This window comes from Musa acuminata, chromosome BXJ2-11 (genome assembly GCF_036884655.1).
Source record: "Musa acuminata AAA Group cultivar baxijiao chromosome BXJ2-11, Cavendish_Baxijiao_AAA, whole genome shotgun sequence".
Lineage (NCBI taxonomy): Eukaryota > Viridiplantae > Streptophyta > Magnoliopsida > Zingiberales > Musaceae > Musa > Musa acuminata.
Window position 1 is genome coordinate 1,008,277 of NC_088348.1, and position 12,850 is coordinate 1,021,126.

The 12,850-nt window shown below is 40.5% G+C and overlaps 2 protein-coding genes across 6 annotated transcripts; one reads left to right on the forward strand and one right to left on the reverse strand.

The window, feature by feature from the left end:
- Window positions 1–1,025: 1,025 nt before the first annotated feature.
- On the forward strand, window positions 1,026–10,022 carry LOC135586453 (uncharacterized). 4 transcript variants are annotated; one of them, XM_065133867.1, is made up of 10 exons: window positions 1,026–1,246; window positions 1,452–1,580; window positions 2,216–5,498; window positions 5,577–5,657; window positions 6,862–7,014; window positions 7,180–7,343; window positions 7,428–7,575; window positions 7,732–7,854; window positions 8,151–8,238; window positions 9,545–10,022. In XM_065133867.1, exons 3-10 carry the CDS (start codon window positions 2,436–2,438, stop codon window positions 9,718–9,720), a joined length of 3,996 nt encoding a protein of 1,331 aa, XP_064989939.1. In that variant the 5' UTR covers window positions 1,026–1,246; window positions 1,452–1,580; window positions 2,216–2,435; the 3' UTR covers window positions 9,721–10,022. The 4 variants fall into 4 exon arrangements, with proteins under 4 accessions (XP_064989939.1, XP_064989937.1, XP_064989941.1 ...); XM_065133865.1 differs by having other exon boundaries at window positions 1,452–1,522; XM_065133869.1 differs by having other exon boundaries at window positions 1,026–1,236.
- A 322-nt stretch (window positions 10,023–10,344) lies between these two features.
- LOC103970132 (uncharacterized) lies at window positions 10,345–11,423 on the reverse strand. Of its 2 annotated transcripts, XM_009383789.3 has the most exons (3): window positions 11,338–11,423; window positions 11,100–11,214; window positions 10,345–11,022 (listed from the first exon to the last, which is right to left on the reverse strand). In XM_009383789.3, the coding sequence occupies exons 2-3, from the start codon at window positions 11,194–11,196 to the stop codon at window positions 10,508–10,510; spliced, it is 612 nt and encodes a 203-aa protein (XP_009382064.2). In that variant the 5' UTR covers window positions 11,197–11,214; window positions 11,338–11,423; the 3' UTR covers window positions 10,345–10,507. The 2 variants fall into 2 exon arrangements, with proteins under 2 accessions (XP_009382064.2, XP_018676005.2); XM_018820460.2 differs by lacking the exon at window positions 11,338–11,423 and having other exon boundaries at window positions 11,100–11,326.
- Between the last annotated feature and the right edge of the window lie 1,427 nt (window positions 11,424–12,850).

Below are 12,850 nucleotides of genomic sequence, written 5' to 3' on the forward strand. Positions count from 1 at the left end.
CAAGAGACCTTGACTTGGATACAGAGCAACTGCTTTATGTGTTGGATGAGGTGGCAGGCCTCCATTGGGCAGCAGGATGGCTCAAGATGCTGTGGTGTGAAGTGGAAGGTGACCTGCGAAGATGCTACTTCACTAAGAGCTAGTGCAGTCTGAGGCCTCCTTGAGATATGCCGAGTTTAAGTGCTTCTATATACTTTTACTTGAGGGAGTCACTGCACCTCTCATCGCCATAAACACACAGATTTAGATGTCTATAAACAAACATGGTTATCATACATAGTTAAAACTCATGTTTGAAATCAAAGCTACTGAGACATCTAAAACAAACCATTTCCTTCTTCATCAACTCAGACCGCAGTCCATACTTTAAGAATCTAATTCTTCTCAGCTCGGTGAAAGAGAACGCTCTCTCTTCCCCCGTATGTTGGTTGTCTTCGAAACCTGGTGGCAGCTTCAGTTGACCAGATCCACCGAGTCAACAAAAAATAATTACAGAAAAGAGTGACCAGCATTTCTGCTATGGTATATATTTCTAACATATTCCATGTTTTTATTTGAAGGTCATTTCTGCTAGGGATTCATTTTTGCGTCTTTCAGTACTTTTTGAACCCCTTTAGCGACTACCCGGCGATGTTACCCGTGCGATGATTGGAGAGTTGAGGTGAATCTTGTGGGCTCTCAGGTGGGACGCGTTCCGTCTCCCTCTGAGGAAAGAACAAGATACTGACAACCGACATGAGCGAGACCCGATGTGGGGGTATAGAAACGGGTAACGATGTGCGAGTATTTGTTTGCTCTGGCACTTCCACCTTACACCCATGGCAAAGTGATCCGTCAATTAAACCATTCTCCCCGGTCCATCTGTCGCCCTCCCGAACCGGCGCGTCCCGGGTCACCCGTTCATCGAGCCGAAAAGCACTTGAACCGCGATCGGACCGGGTCGGCACCCGGCCCGTGGGTTCAGAGAGCAGATTAGTCCATCATGATAGTTTCGGCCCTCGCGTTTGGGCGCTTGTCCGTGAGGACTGCGGCCTTCTCCGGACCACTATGCTTGCTTGCAGACGACGTGACACACACAGAGCGCACGCCAAACGAGAGACTCCATCGCGTCGAATCGGATCGATCCTCGCAGATCCCTCTTCCGTGCGGTTCCTCGTCCCGTGCAACGTCTCTCGGCGACGATTCGAGGCTGCGGGTCTTGCATCCTCCGGCTGCGCAACTCAATCCCTATACATCGTTCGACCTGGTCCTGACATTTTCAGTTTTCTTCTCTTTATGATCTAGATCTATGTAGTTTTCCAGCTTGTCTTGTTCCTACTGGGAATCTTTAGGGTGTAATTCGATCTTGTCTGCCCTAAGAGCTTCAAGTGTTTGTTTTGATGTAGGTCGTGATTTTAGGGATGGTTTCTTCTTGTTCGCAAATGTTGATTCTTTTGCCATTTTGTTTGCAGGCTATTTGGAGGTCTTCCGTTTTAATCTTGGAGTGAGTCACCAGTGGAGACTTCCCGACTTCGACTTCCAGGTGGATCATCAAATTATCATATTCATGATGCCACGCATGCCTGTAGAAATTTTTTAAGGTCGTTTGTCTTTGCTCAGTTTGCAGATAATTTGGATTGTTTTCATGTGATTTGTCCTCTTATTGGTGTTGACGTCGGTGTCTCGTTCTGTTGTCAATCAAAATAATATCGTTTGTCTTATTCCTAGAAGTTTTCCGTAGATGATGATATAGATGGATCAAATTTAATGCTTGATAATGTAACCCTTGTTTTATTTAAGTCTCCAGCTTACAGTTGCTGCAAACATAGAGCGGCATCAACTTCTTGCTGAACGTTTAGAAGAGGTAGAATGTGCTTGCATCCATGTGGTCATACAAGAATGTGACGTTCATAGGTTTTAGATGTAGTGCATTCCTAGATCTTACTGCTATATTTGAACCTGCGCCATCCCCCTGAAGCTTGTTTGAGAGCGAATGCCTTTTTATGCCAATAGTATATGAAGCGAATCACTTGTATAACCAATTGGTTAGCGTCCAATACTTTTCCTCTATTGGACAAGAAGGATCATTTTTTTTTGTTTCTATCTCTCTAATTTATTGATTCTGTTGAGATAAGGGGTCCATATCATCTCTAAATATTCTGCTTCTGAATGTCCAGTTCTTGTTGACTGGTCACTTGATACACTATTTCACTGACCAATTTGTGCTGTCCCGTAGGATCTTTTCTCTTGGAGCTAAGGAGCACCCTGCAAAAGCTTGATCTTTTTTGACCCTTGTCTTAAAGTTAGATTTTTGGCTTGGTCAATAATGGCAGCAGGGCCTGCTTGTACACTTAACCATCTTACATGGTGGTCTAGCCCTGGGGATTCTTCCCTTCCAGTTGTAGGTAAAGAGAAAGAGATAAAAGCAAGTTGGTAGAGTGATGTACAAGCTCTGAATGTTTCAATATAATCTGATGGATGCTAGTAAAGGAGTTGGCTCAGCTGACCAAAGACCCAAACAATGTCCAGCCAGCTCTGCCGATGCTAATGTTAGACTACCAGAGGTCACTGCATCAGGTGCTGTGAGGCCTGTTCTAAATTACTCATCTCAGACAGGTGAGGAGTTTGCTCTTGAATTTATGAGAGAGCGGGCAATGCCCAAGAAGCCTACTGTCCAAAATGCAGGCAATGATCAAAATATGATCACTAATAACGGAGACATGAAATGTGGAATGAATATACCACACATGGGGTCTGAAAGTATGAAAGATCCTTTAAAGCTTGTGACTGGAGATGATTGTCAATTGAAGGAGATTGAAAAGAACTTCTCTGATACGGAACAGAAAGGTCATTATGCATCATCAAGGTCAATACAACCAATATCATCTGGTGAGGGAAGTAGTCGAACAGTGTCTAATGGGTATACTCCTGCACAAGCTTCTGATATCTCATCCAGAAGGATGAAATTCCTCTGCAGTTTTGGTGGTAAAATCTTACCTCGGCCCAGTGATGGAAAACTAAGATACGTGGGAGGTAATACACGTATCATACGAATAAGCAGGGATATTTCATGGGAAGAATTCATGCAAAAGACAATGGCAGTATACATTAGGCCTCATACCATCAAGTATCAATTGCCTGGGGAAGATATGGATGCATTGATATCTGTTTCATGTGATGAAGATTTACAGAATATGATGGAGGAATACAATGTTCTTGAAGGTGGTGAGGGATCACAGAAACTCAGATTGTTTCTAATTACTCCAGATGACGTTGATGATGTACACTTCAGCTTGGGTAGTGCGGATGGTGATTCTGAGATCCATTATGTTGTTGCAATCAATGACATTGATTTAGGATCAGGAAAATCCTCGTATGGACATGGATTGGCAAGTACTTCAACAAGTGACTTGGATCAGTTACTTAATCTTAATGTTGAATCTGGAAGAGCTAATGCTTACACGGTTGCGGCTCAGTCAGCTGGATTTATTACTGCACCTGTAGCATCTCCTGCTGCATTTCCTTCAAAAATCCAAGCAAGCTTATCTGCTCACTATGATAGCCATCCGCAGGGTTTTGAGGATCATAGATACCATTATGTTGAAGGTGAACAGTATGCTTACAATTCCATCAATCCACCTGATAGATATCAGAATTTAGATAGCATAATGTCCATGCCTATGTCTGTAACAACTGATTATCAATATAGATCCAATTATACAGACATTGGTTCTTCTGTTCAGCCAGTTCAACAATTTCTTTATCAAGGCATCACTCAAGCTCCATACAGTGGTACAAGTCCATTTGATAAAGAGCCTGTGAAAATGGATTTGAAACTGGCGGTTGATGACTTCTCTCAGAGGAAAATGGAAGGTAAACATGTTGGTTCCCATGATACTGAACCTATTTCAACCATACAGCAACATGATGCTTCAGTTTCAAACTGTTTGCATGCGAAAAATACAAATGTTGTTTCTGTACCAGAGAATTTAACATCTGTGCTACACTTGAAAAGTAAAGGGAAACAACTGGAGCCTGCATCAGTCTCATCAGCCATTTCTGTGACTGTTGGACATGGTTCTGATCTTAACATAGATGACCACTACCCCTCTAGTGAAACTTTGACGTCTGCTTATTATGATGATGAAGCTGATATGACTGAGGGAAACTACAAGAACCCACCTTCAAACCCTTCCCGAGGTTATCAATCTGAGAGGCTTCCTAGGGAGCAAGTGTTCCTAAATCGGCTTTCTAAATCTGATGATTCCATTGGTTCTAATTATCTGATAAATCAGGCATGCTTGATTGCAGCCCAAGAATCTGTTGCTGAAGCAACTGACACCATACTCGAGGAAGAGCTGGGTGCACAGACTGAGAAGCCACTATCTTCTGCGAAGCCACCACGCCCTAGTAATGCAAGTATTGAAGATAAGAAAGTGAGAAATGCAATCATTCAAGCTAATAAATTCAGACATGTCTCTATTGTAGAGGGTTTGGAAACTGCAAAATTTTCTCAACCTATGACCCCATTAATTAATCAGGATGCGTGTGATCCAGATGAAGTTGTACCAAAATCAGTTGTTCAGACAGGACCTCATCAAACTGATGTTATCATTGATGAGAAAACTTACAAACAAGCGAAGAAGATTCATAAACCTGAGTTTCAACTTGCACCTTCAAAGTTTGTGTCCGATAAGACTACGGTTGTTGAAGATGGGATTTTGCAGGAAACCAGTATGAGCAGACACATGCAAAAGGTCACAAATGTTGGTGATACAGATATGACCAAAATCAATATCAGAGAAGCATATGTTGCTGGAGCTCTCATTAAGCCCCATGAAGGTCCTTCTGTAATTCAGAACATTCCGTGGGATGAAAAACCTAACAATGATACGTATAACAATGATGTTGTTGAGCCAGCTTTTACTTGGGTGGAAACTGCTGTTGGAGCTGCATCTCAGGAGGAATCTTCTGCTCCCTCCCTGGAACAACGAGATATTCTTGTTGATATTAATGACCGGTTCCCTCCTAACCTGCTCTCTGATATCTTTAAAAAGGCCGGGAATGCTGAGAATCTCTCAAATATAAATCTCCTGCGTAAAGATGACACTGGACTAAGTCTGAACATGCAAAATCATGAGCCAAAGCGTTGGTCTTTCTTCAGAAATCTGGCCCAGGATGAGTTTAATTGTAAAGACTTTTCTCTTATGGATGAAGATCACATTAATTACCCAGCCTTTCTTCCTACGGTGGAAGAAGGGATTTCTAGGCCACATCAGTTTTCACCGTTGGAAAACGAGAGAGCTGATTTTGGTCAAATTGATTCACAAATTGATTTCAGTGAGGAAATGCAAGATTCATCCAGTACCGTTGTTGAGGATCCTAATGCTCTGCACCCAGGTTATATTCCATCACAGGTGTCTCATCATCTTGGAATGGACAAGGTTGAAGGGTTGCAGGTAGAGAACCCTTTTACAAAGTTAGGAGAGACATTAAGAATACACATGTCAGAGAATGAGGTATGTGTTTCTCCTGCAGAATAATAATTTATTTTATTCCTTTTACAAAATCATCACATGGCTTTCTTTTGATTTTAGGAATTAAAGTTTGAAGATGGGGAAGATGCTGAACCAGTGGCAAATGAAATCGCGTATGATTTTGATCTTAGTAATTTGCAGGTATGATGCATGTCCTGCTCAGGGTTTGCCTTACCGGTCGGAACTAGTGTATCGGTCGATAGGCTGGTGGTATGGTACGTGTCGCCTTGTACTAGTGTACCGTGTGTCAGTACGGCGAGGCATACTGATAACACAGGAAAATGGCAAAATATAACTCCAAATTTTTTTGAAAAATAGAAAAAAAGTTAGATTAGGGGTTTTAAGTTGGAAAACACTATTCAAGGCCTTAATTACTCCCTAGTTAACACTATTCTACCATCTCAGACTTCATATCGGGCAATATGAGGTCATTTAGCGTATACCACCTGGTACAAGGTGGTCCGTGTACCAATCCTCGGTCAGACTTGTATATACTGCTCGTATTGGGCGGTATACCGCAGCACGACAAACCCTGGTCCTGCTATTAATTTGTGAAGGCAACAACTTACTTATTCCTCGTACCCTTGGTGACCTTATAAGGTTGCTATTGACCAAGGCTCAAGTCATGGAAATAGCCTTAAGGTTGCTATTTTATTATATGGTGACCAAGAGCTTGAGTCATGGAAATATCCTTTTTGCTAAGGTGCAAATCTACATACATTAACCTTCGAGCCTGATGCACTAACCCATTTATAACTTTTGATTCCTAATAAATATCTGACTAATAAAAGCATTTACTTTAATTCTCATAAGGCTCATGCATTAACTTTGATTGTAGAGGGTGGTTCTTTTACCAATGCGCTGACAATGGCTGCTAAATTTTTGAGATAAAATGTTGAGAGAATTGAACTTTAGTTTCCAAGTAAATTGCTGATGAAGTTGGTTGACAGCATCTTTTAACCTCTAATGTCCTTTTTTTTCCTTTGTCTTTTTCACTTTTGAAAGGTAATTCTAGCAAACATTTGCTTAACTTACTATCACATAATGCCTAGACAATGTACATTAGCATTTAAAGAAGGTTGTAGTTTCAGGTAGGAGCTGGTTTGTAATTAAAGGCAAATTTCAATGTTTGATTTATAGGTAAGGCAAATTACCATATTTAGAATATACTTTGTGGCACAAATGGAACATCGTAAAACAATTATAGAGAAGAAAGAGTTTATTTTATTTTATTTTGTTGTTTTGTGCTGCCCATTTAGTTAGGACCTTCTTTCATCGCACATTTTTATCTTTGTTTGGTATTATTATTTAAGTATATGCATTTCTAAAGGTTGCACATTATCAGGTAATAAAACATGAGGATCTTGAGGAGCTTAGAGAACTGGGTTCTGGCACTTTTGGTGCTGTATATCATGGAAAATGGAGGGGTACTGATGTGGCTATAAAACGGATAAAAAAGAGCTGCTTTACTGGACGATCCTCTGAGCAGGAGAGGCTAGTAAGTTGTCCAATTTTAGTTTCATTGTCTTCCAGTTCTTTCTATAATCAGTAACAAGAGTAACCAACCTACTAACTCTGTTATAAATAATAAATTGAAGTTTTAGAAACAATAAAAGTCAACAGGTAGAAACTATTGGTAGCAGTAACTAGTCACTTTTTGCAGACTATGGAGTTTTGGCGGGAGGCTGAAATTCTCTCCCAACTTCATCATCCCAATGTGGTGGCTTTTTATGGTGTTGTAAAAGATGGACCAGGGGGAACCATGGCAACTGTCACGGAATTCATGGTTAATGGTTCTCTTAGACATGTTTTACTGCACAAGGACAAGTAAACTCTTTCTGCTTTTTCCTTAATAATGGTTTTTTATTATATAAAGTGATTGTTATATTCTTTAATTGTATAAATTAACAGGTACCTTGATCGTCGTAAAAGACTTATCATTGCAATGGATGCTGCTTTTGGGATGGAATATTTGCATTCTAAAAACATTGTACATTTTGATCTGAAATGTGATAACTTGCTAGTAAATCTTAAAGATCAGTCACGTCCCATTTGTAAGGTATACTCTTTAAAGCTCAGTCATGTTGACCACCTATATATTTGGTTTCTGCATCACCTGGGATATGAAATTTTGATCTTGCATGGGATGCCATAAAAGTTGCCATCATGTCAATGATATCCTTAAAGCTGGCTAACTACCAAAGATATTATCCAGGTTGGTGATTTTGGTTTGTCAAAAATTAGACAAAATACTCTAGTCTCCGGTGGTGTCAGAGGCACACTACCATGGATGGCTCCAGAATTATTAAATGGAAGCAGCAATAAGGTGTCTGAGAAGGTACCAGTGTTTTTTTTTTTTCTTTAGTTTTTTTCTCCTTTTTTTTTTCTAAAGTAGGACAAGTGCTGCTCTTCCACATAATTATATCACTTTAGGCTGAATTTTAAGCCAAAACCTCAACTACTATCATTTCATTTTCTACCTATATATGAAGCCTGTGTGTCAACCATCTGTTAAAAGGAACTTGATGGTTAAATTGAAGAGTCTGAGACTGCTTTATGATACTTTCTTATGAGCTGTGATATTTATACTTGGTCTTCACCTATCCTGAATATCAGTTTTGGTGATGGCTGCAGGTAGATGTGTTCTCTTTTGGCATTGTTATGTGGGAAATTCTCACAGGGGAAGAACCTTATGCCAATATGCATTATGGTGCAATTATAGGTATGCTTCAATTTCTGCAGAATTATGTCCAAAAATGGCTCAAGGTTATAATATGCTGTGGTGATTCTCTTCTTCAAAAGTAAAATTTTTCCCTTTTTTGTTTGGAAGCAAAAACTGACTACTGGTAAGCACCTTCTAGGACTAACCTTTGGTTGAACTCAGCGTTTTGGCCCATTGTTTACTTTGGAGTTTGGACCATGTTCAGTTGATTTTGGATCATGCTTTTGCTGTTGGGTTGACCATATTAAATATCAGGGTGTACTAATTAAGATCATGTATTGAGTTTCAGATACATTGGAATCACTACACAATGTGGAGTTTGTTGACTTAAGTGAATTAGAAGTAGAAGTTTAGCTGAAACTGACTAACCATAAGAGTAGATGTAAAAAGAAAGAGTTTTTAAGTTCTTCATGTGGACTGGACCTGTTGTATCTGCAACATGAATGACAATCTTACATAATTTAAAAGCTTGTTTGAAAAGCTACCTGTGTTTTCTTCTTAACTTAAAAGTATTTTCCTAAATGTCTTCAAACAAATGAATGTTTTGAAAATACACATTATTCGAGGAGGATGAACCTTGGCATTGGTTAATTGCCTTTTAGTGTTTGATGGTTTGAGTAACAAAAACAAACACACTGCATGTGATGGCAGGGGGCTTATAGTTGGTGGTGCTGGGCAAAGTGTCATATTATTCACCCTCCTTGATTATACCCTCCTTGATTATACATTTTGAGGAGCTTCACATTAGGCACTCCTTTTATCTTTTTATTTAAGATCTGAAAAACGACATTGCAATGATCCAAATTCCTTCAACTAAAAATGTGCCTATATGTAGTTCCTTATGGCCCTGGGGACACTAATGTTATTTCTAATATCAATGCCACATTGTAATCCTTTTATTTTATTTATTTATTTATTTATTTTTACATTGTAATCTTTTTATTGATTGCTGAAACTGCTCCCCTGGATATCGGCTTAAGGTTGTAAAATTTACCATGCACCTAGTCAGGTGTTTGAACTGGTCATCTTTGCTACGTGTTCTTGAATGTAAAGCAAGCACAATTGACTTGATCCTGGTGAACAAACAATAAAAGTTGTATGTGTTTTGAAAGATTCAGGGTCCTGACAAACCGGTTTTGATATCATGTGTTGGTAAAGGGTAAGGATTCAGCCATGATTTGTATATTATCAAAATCTTCAATTTGCTTCTCGAAAATTTCTTTCTTGCTGTTCTTTGTTTGTGCTAACTTATGCAAGAGCAAAATTGTAATCTACATCTTTGCATTAAAATTTGTATAATATACAGGAGGCATTGTGAATAATACATTAAGGCCTCCAGTGCCAGCCACATGCGACCCAGAATGGAGAAGGCTAATGGAGCACTGCTGGGCTCCTGATCCCTTGCAAAGGCCTTCCTTCTCCCAAATAGCTGGTCATTTGCGAGCTATGTCTGTTGCCAGTCTGGTGAAACCAACCAAGTGAGAGTATGCAGCAAACACTCTTAATCCTATTTTCTACCACTTAAGCTGAATTATTTATTGTATAGGAGGTATCATTTGTACTGTTGATTGTCTGTCTGCACTCTGCAATACATGATGTGTGTGTGTGTGCTGCTTAGATTATTGCTTTGCTTATAAGGAATTCTTTTTTGTACGAGATGTATGGTTTGCACTATAGAGGATCTTGTCATCATGTAACATGATGTATTTAGTTAGTCTGTATTTAGTGAAGTTATATTAATTTGCTCGCATATTTATTATGGAGCTTATTATTATGTTAGATGATTTTGATACATTTCATCCGAGGAAAATGATAACCTGTATTTAGTCTGTATTTAGTGAAGTTATTTTAATTTGCTAGTTGGATAGTGAGTGATTTCATTAAATTTGGAGGTTCTCTCTATTTTGTTGGTTGCACTTCGTTGTTGTCTTCATCCCAGCCTCTATCTGCAGTTCACCCGAGTGCTGATGTTAGCCAGCCAGTTGTAGCCCAATTCCATTCCAATTCAAAAAATCTCTTTTGCTATGTCGTCGTGGTTTTTGAACGACGCCGGAAACCTCGTTAGGAAATAACGTGTAATAATACCAAAATAACAACAACCAAAAGAAAAAGGAAAAATAATTAAAGCATTCTTTTCGAATTGTTTGCTTCCTGTGCTTGTTTGCCTTTTGTTAACCACATAAATTGGGGAAAATAAGAGAAAAAAATTCAAAACCGAGTTACCACCAAGGCATTAATATAATCTAAAACCCCTGCGTCGAATCGCAACTCATAGCCTGCGTACCGATCGAGTGCTCGTTCTCCTCCCACCAACAGCCGTACCCTCCGCAACAGCGGCGTACCCATTCTTATTCTTCATCTCCTTGCTGCACCTCAGCGACGACCGCAAGCTGCTCGCGCGGCTCGCCGAGAAGTCCGCTGGCATCGACTTCCGCACCCCCTCGGCCTTCTTCGACACCCTCCTCTTCGCAAGCTCTACCGCGACCCCGGGGTCCTCCGCCACGGCCTCCTCCCCCCAGATCTCTCCCTTCTTCCGCTTGAGCCGCTCGTTCCTCCGCGCCGAGTAAAGCTGGTAGAACCGCCCCCGTTCGAACAACGGGCTCCCGTTACTGGCCCCGAGGGACACTGTGGCGGCAGCATACACGTCGCCCCAGCTTCCGAGTTCTTCCTCTGCGGGCTCCGAGACCTCTGCCCGATCCGGCGAGATCAGCGGGCGTTCTGGCCGGACCGGCGATCCCGTGGGCACTGAGGAGCGGTTCGAGAGTGGAGGCTTCTTAGCGGTGGCTGCACATACACATCGCATTAAAGAGTGAGGGAAAAAAGGGGTGAAGGCAGGCGGCCGTTCTTCGAGGTTAAAGTACCTGATTGCGCTCGGGCTGATAGAGAGTAGGAACCCGGCGGCGGTCGGCGGGGACGAAGGCGGCGCGGAGACACCGCGAGCGGCGGCCGACCATCCATCCGAGGTCCTCTAATGGGCTGCATCAATTTCCATGGAATCAGGGCTCTCTCCCCTCCGAGGCGGAGACGATGATGGACTTGGTGATGGGATCACAGAGAGAGAGAGAGAGTGAGAGAGAGATTGGGGCAAATGGGCTTTACCTCTTCCGTGTGTGTGTAGCGGTCGTGGTTATCTTCTGTTGTGATTCGTTGCTTGTGGTCGTGCGTGTGCGGAGTTGGTGGGAGGGGATTTAAATAGCGGGAGGTGGGGATGTGAGCGAGTGACAGAGAGAGACAGCGGTTGCAACGGTCGAAATTTTTGAAATCCGACCGTTGTCGATTGTGAACCAACGGGGAAACCTCAGCTCCTGCGGTCTCGACGTGGCAATTCATGTGATAAGGACAAGGAGGCTCCTGATACGATGGATGTCGACAGCGGACGGTCCGTGATGAATCAATAGAGGTATGGAAATTTTTGTTGGCTGCCTACGAATTAGAATTATTATAATTATTAATGCCGCTTGATTTCAAATTTGATGAAGTCGTGTTGGGATTTTGAGATCTAATCCCAAAGGATTGATGTTTGGGCTCATAATAATTAGACGATTTGGCACATTTAAATCGGGTGTTGATGGTAGTTGCCGTCGGTAACGCTGTCAAAGACTCGGAGTGTCATTCTAGGTAGGTTCTTCTTAATCCGTGGGAGCAGTAATGGTTGCCGTGTTTAGGAAGGCTGCACAGTGGTCGATGACATAAATAGCTAATAATTTATGTTCGCTACCTTGACGAATATCGAGGATTGAAATAGAATCCAAGGCAGATACGTTGGTCATGATGCTAAACAAGCATCTATTCCCATAGAATAATAAGATGGTCCACGATTAATTTGAGGAAAAATCCTCTATTTATCCTCATTAAAAATTTAATCTTAACCCGTGTTTAAAAACCTGTAGACTGTGGATTCAATTATCCATTCTTTTATAAAAATCTAATTTTTAATTTACATCGAAAAATTACTTGCTAATCATTTTAAAATTTTCATTGAAAAAATTAAAAAATATATTTTTAATTTAATTTTTTTCGTATGGATTTAATCGTCTGGCTTATCTTGTTCCACCAATTCTAATAAGAAGCAAGATATTTGCTCCTTTTTTTCATATTAAAGTGGAAATTTTTCCTTCTAAACATCTTGGCTCCATGATTAGTCTACAAAGGATCCCTACATTTGCTTGCTAACATGACTCAATAGACAAGTTGGGAAATAAAAATGTGTCTGAAGACTTTTGGATAAATGAAAAAGAGTATTAGGGACTTCTTTTGGTAGAAGAGCAGGACACTATCACTTTACTTAAGTAGATTGATGGTCTTGGCATCCATGATTTACAAATATCTAGTTTAACCTTTCAAGTCAAAAAATGTTAGTATGATTCTTAATCGGATGGATAATCTTTGGGTTAGGATTGTTACTATTAAATTTGGCAAAATATTCCCTTGGTAGAAATATTGTTTGAGTTGATATCTTTTTTTAACGTGCATGTGTCTTATATAATTAAGAATAATTGCTAGGATGTGTGAGATTTCAGTGGTTGATATCTCTATTAAAAATATGCCAGTATGATCATAGATGATTAATCTGAAAGGACGGCCTAGGATACTTGTAGATTCTTAAAAGTGG

Bases quoted from the DNA above. Each gene is read 5' to 3' on its own strand.
- LOC135586453 (XM_065133867.1), top strand. From the start codon at position 2,436: ATGTTTCAATATAATCTGATGGATGCTAGTAAAGGAGTTGGCTCAGCT. The intron at 5,499-5,576 runs GTATGTGTTTCT...TTTTGATTTTAG, and splicing joins TACACATGTCAGAGAATGAG to GAATTAAAGTTTGAAGATGG. The intron at 7,855-8,150 runs GTACCAGTGTTT...TGATGGCTGCAG, and splicing joins GCAATAAGGTGTCTGAGAAG to GTAGATGTGTTCTCTTTTGG.
- LOC103970132 (XM_018820460.2), bottom strand. From the start codon at position 11,220: ATGCAGCCCATTAGAGGACCTCGGATGGATGGTCGGCCGCCGCTCGCG. The intron at 11,023-11,099 runs GTACTTTAACCT...GTGTATGTGCAG, and splicing joins ATCAGCCCGAGCGCAATCAG to CCACCGCTAAGAAGCCTCCA.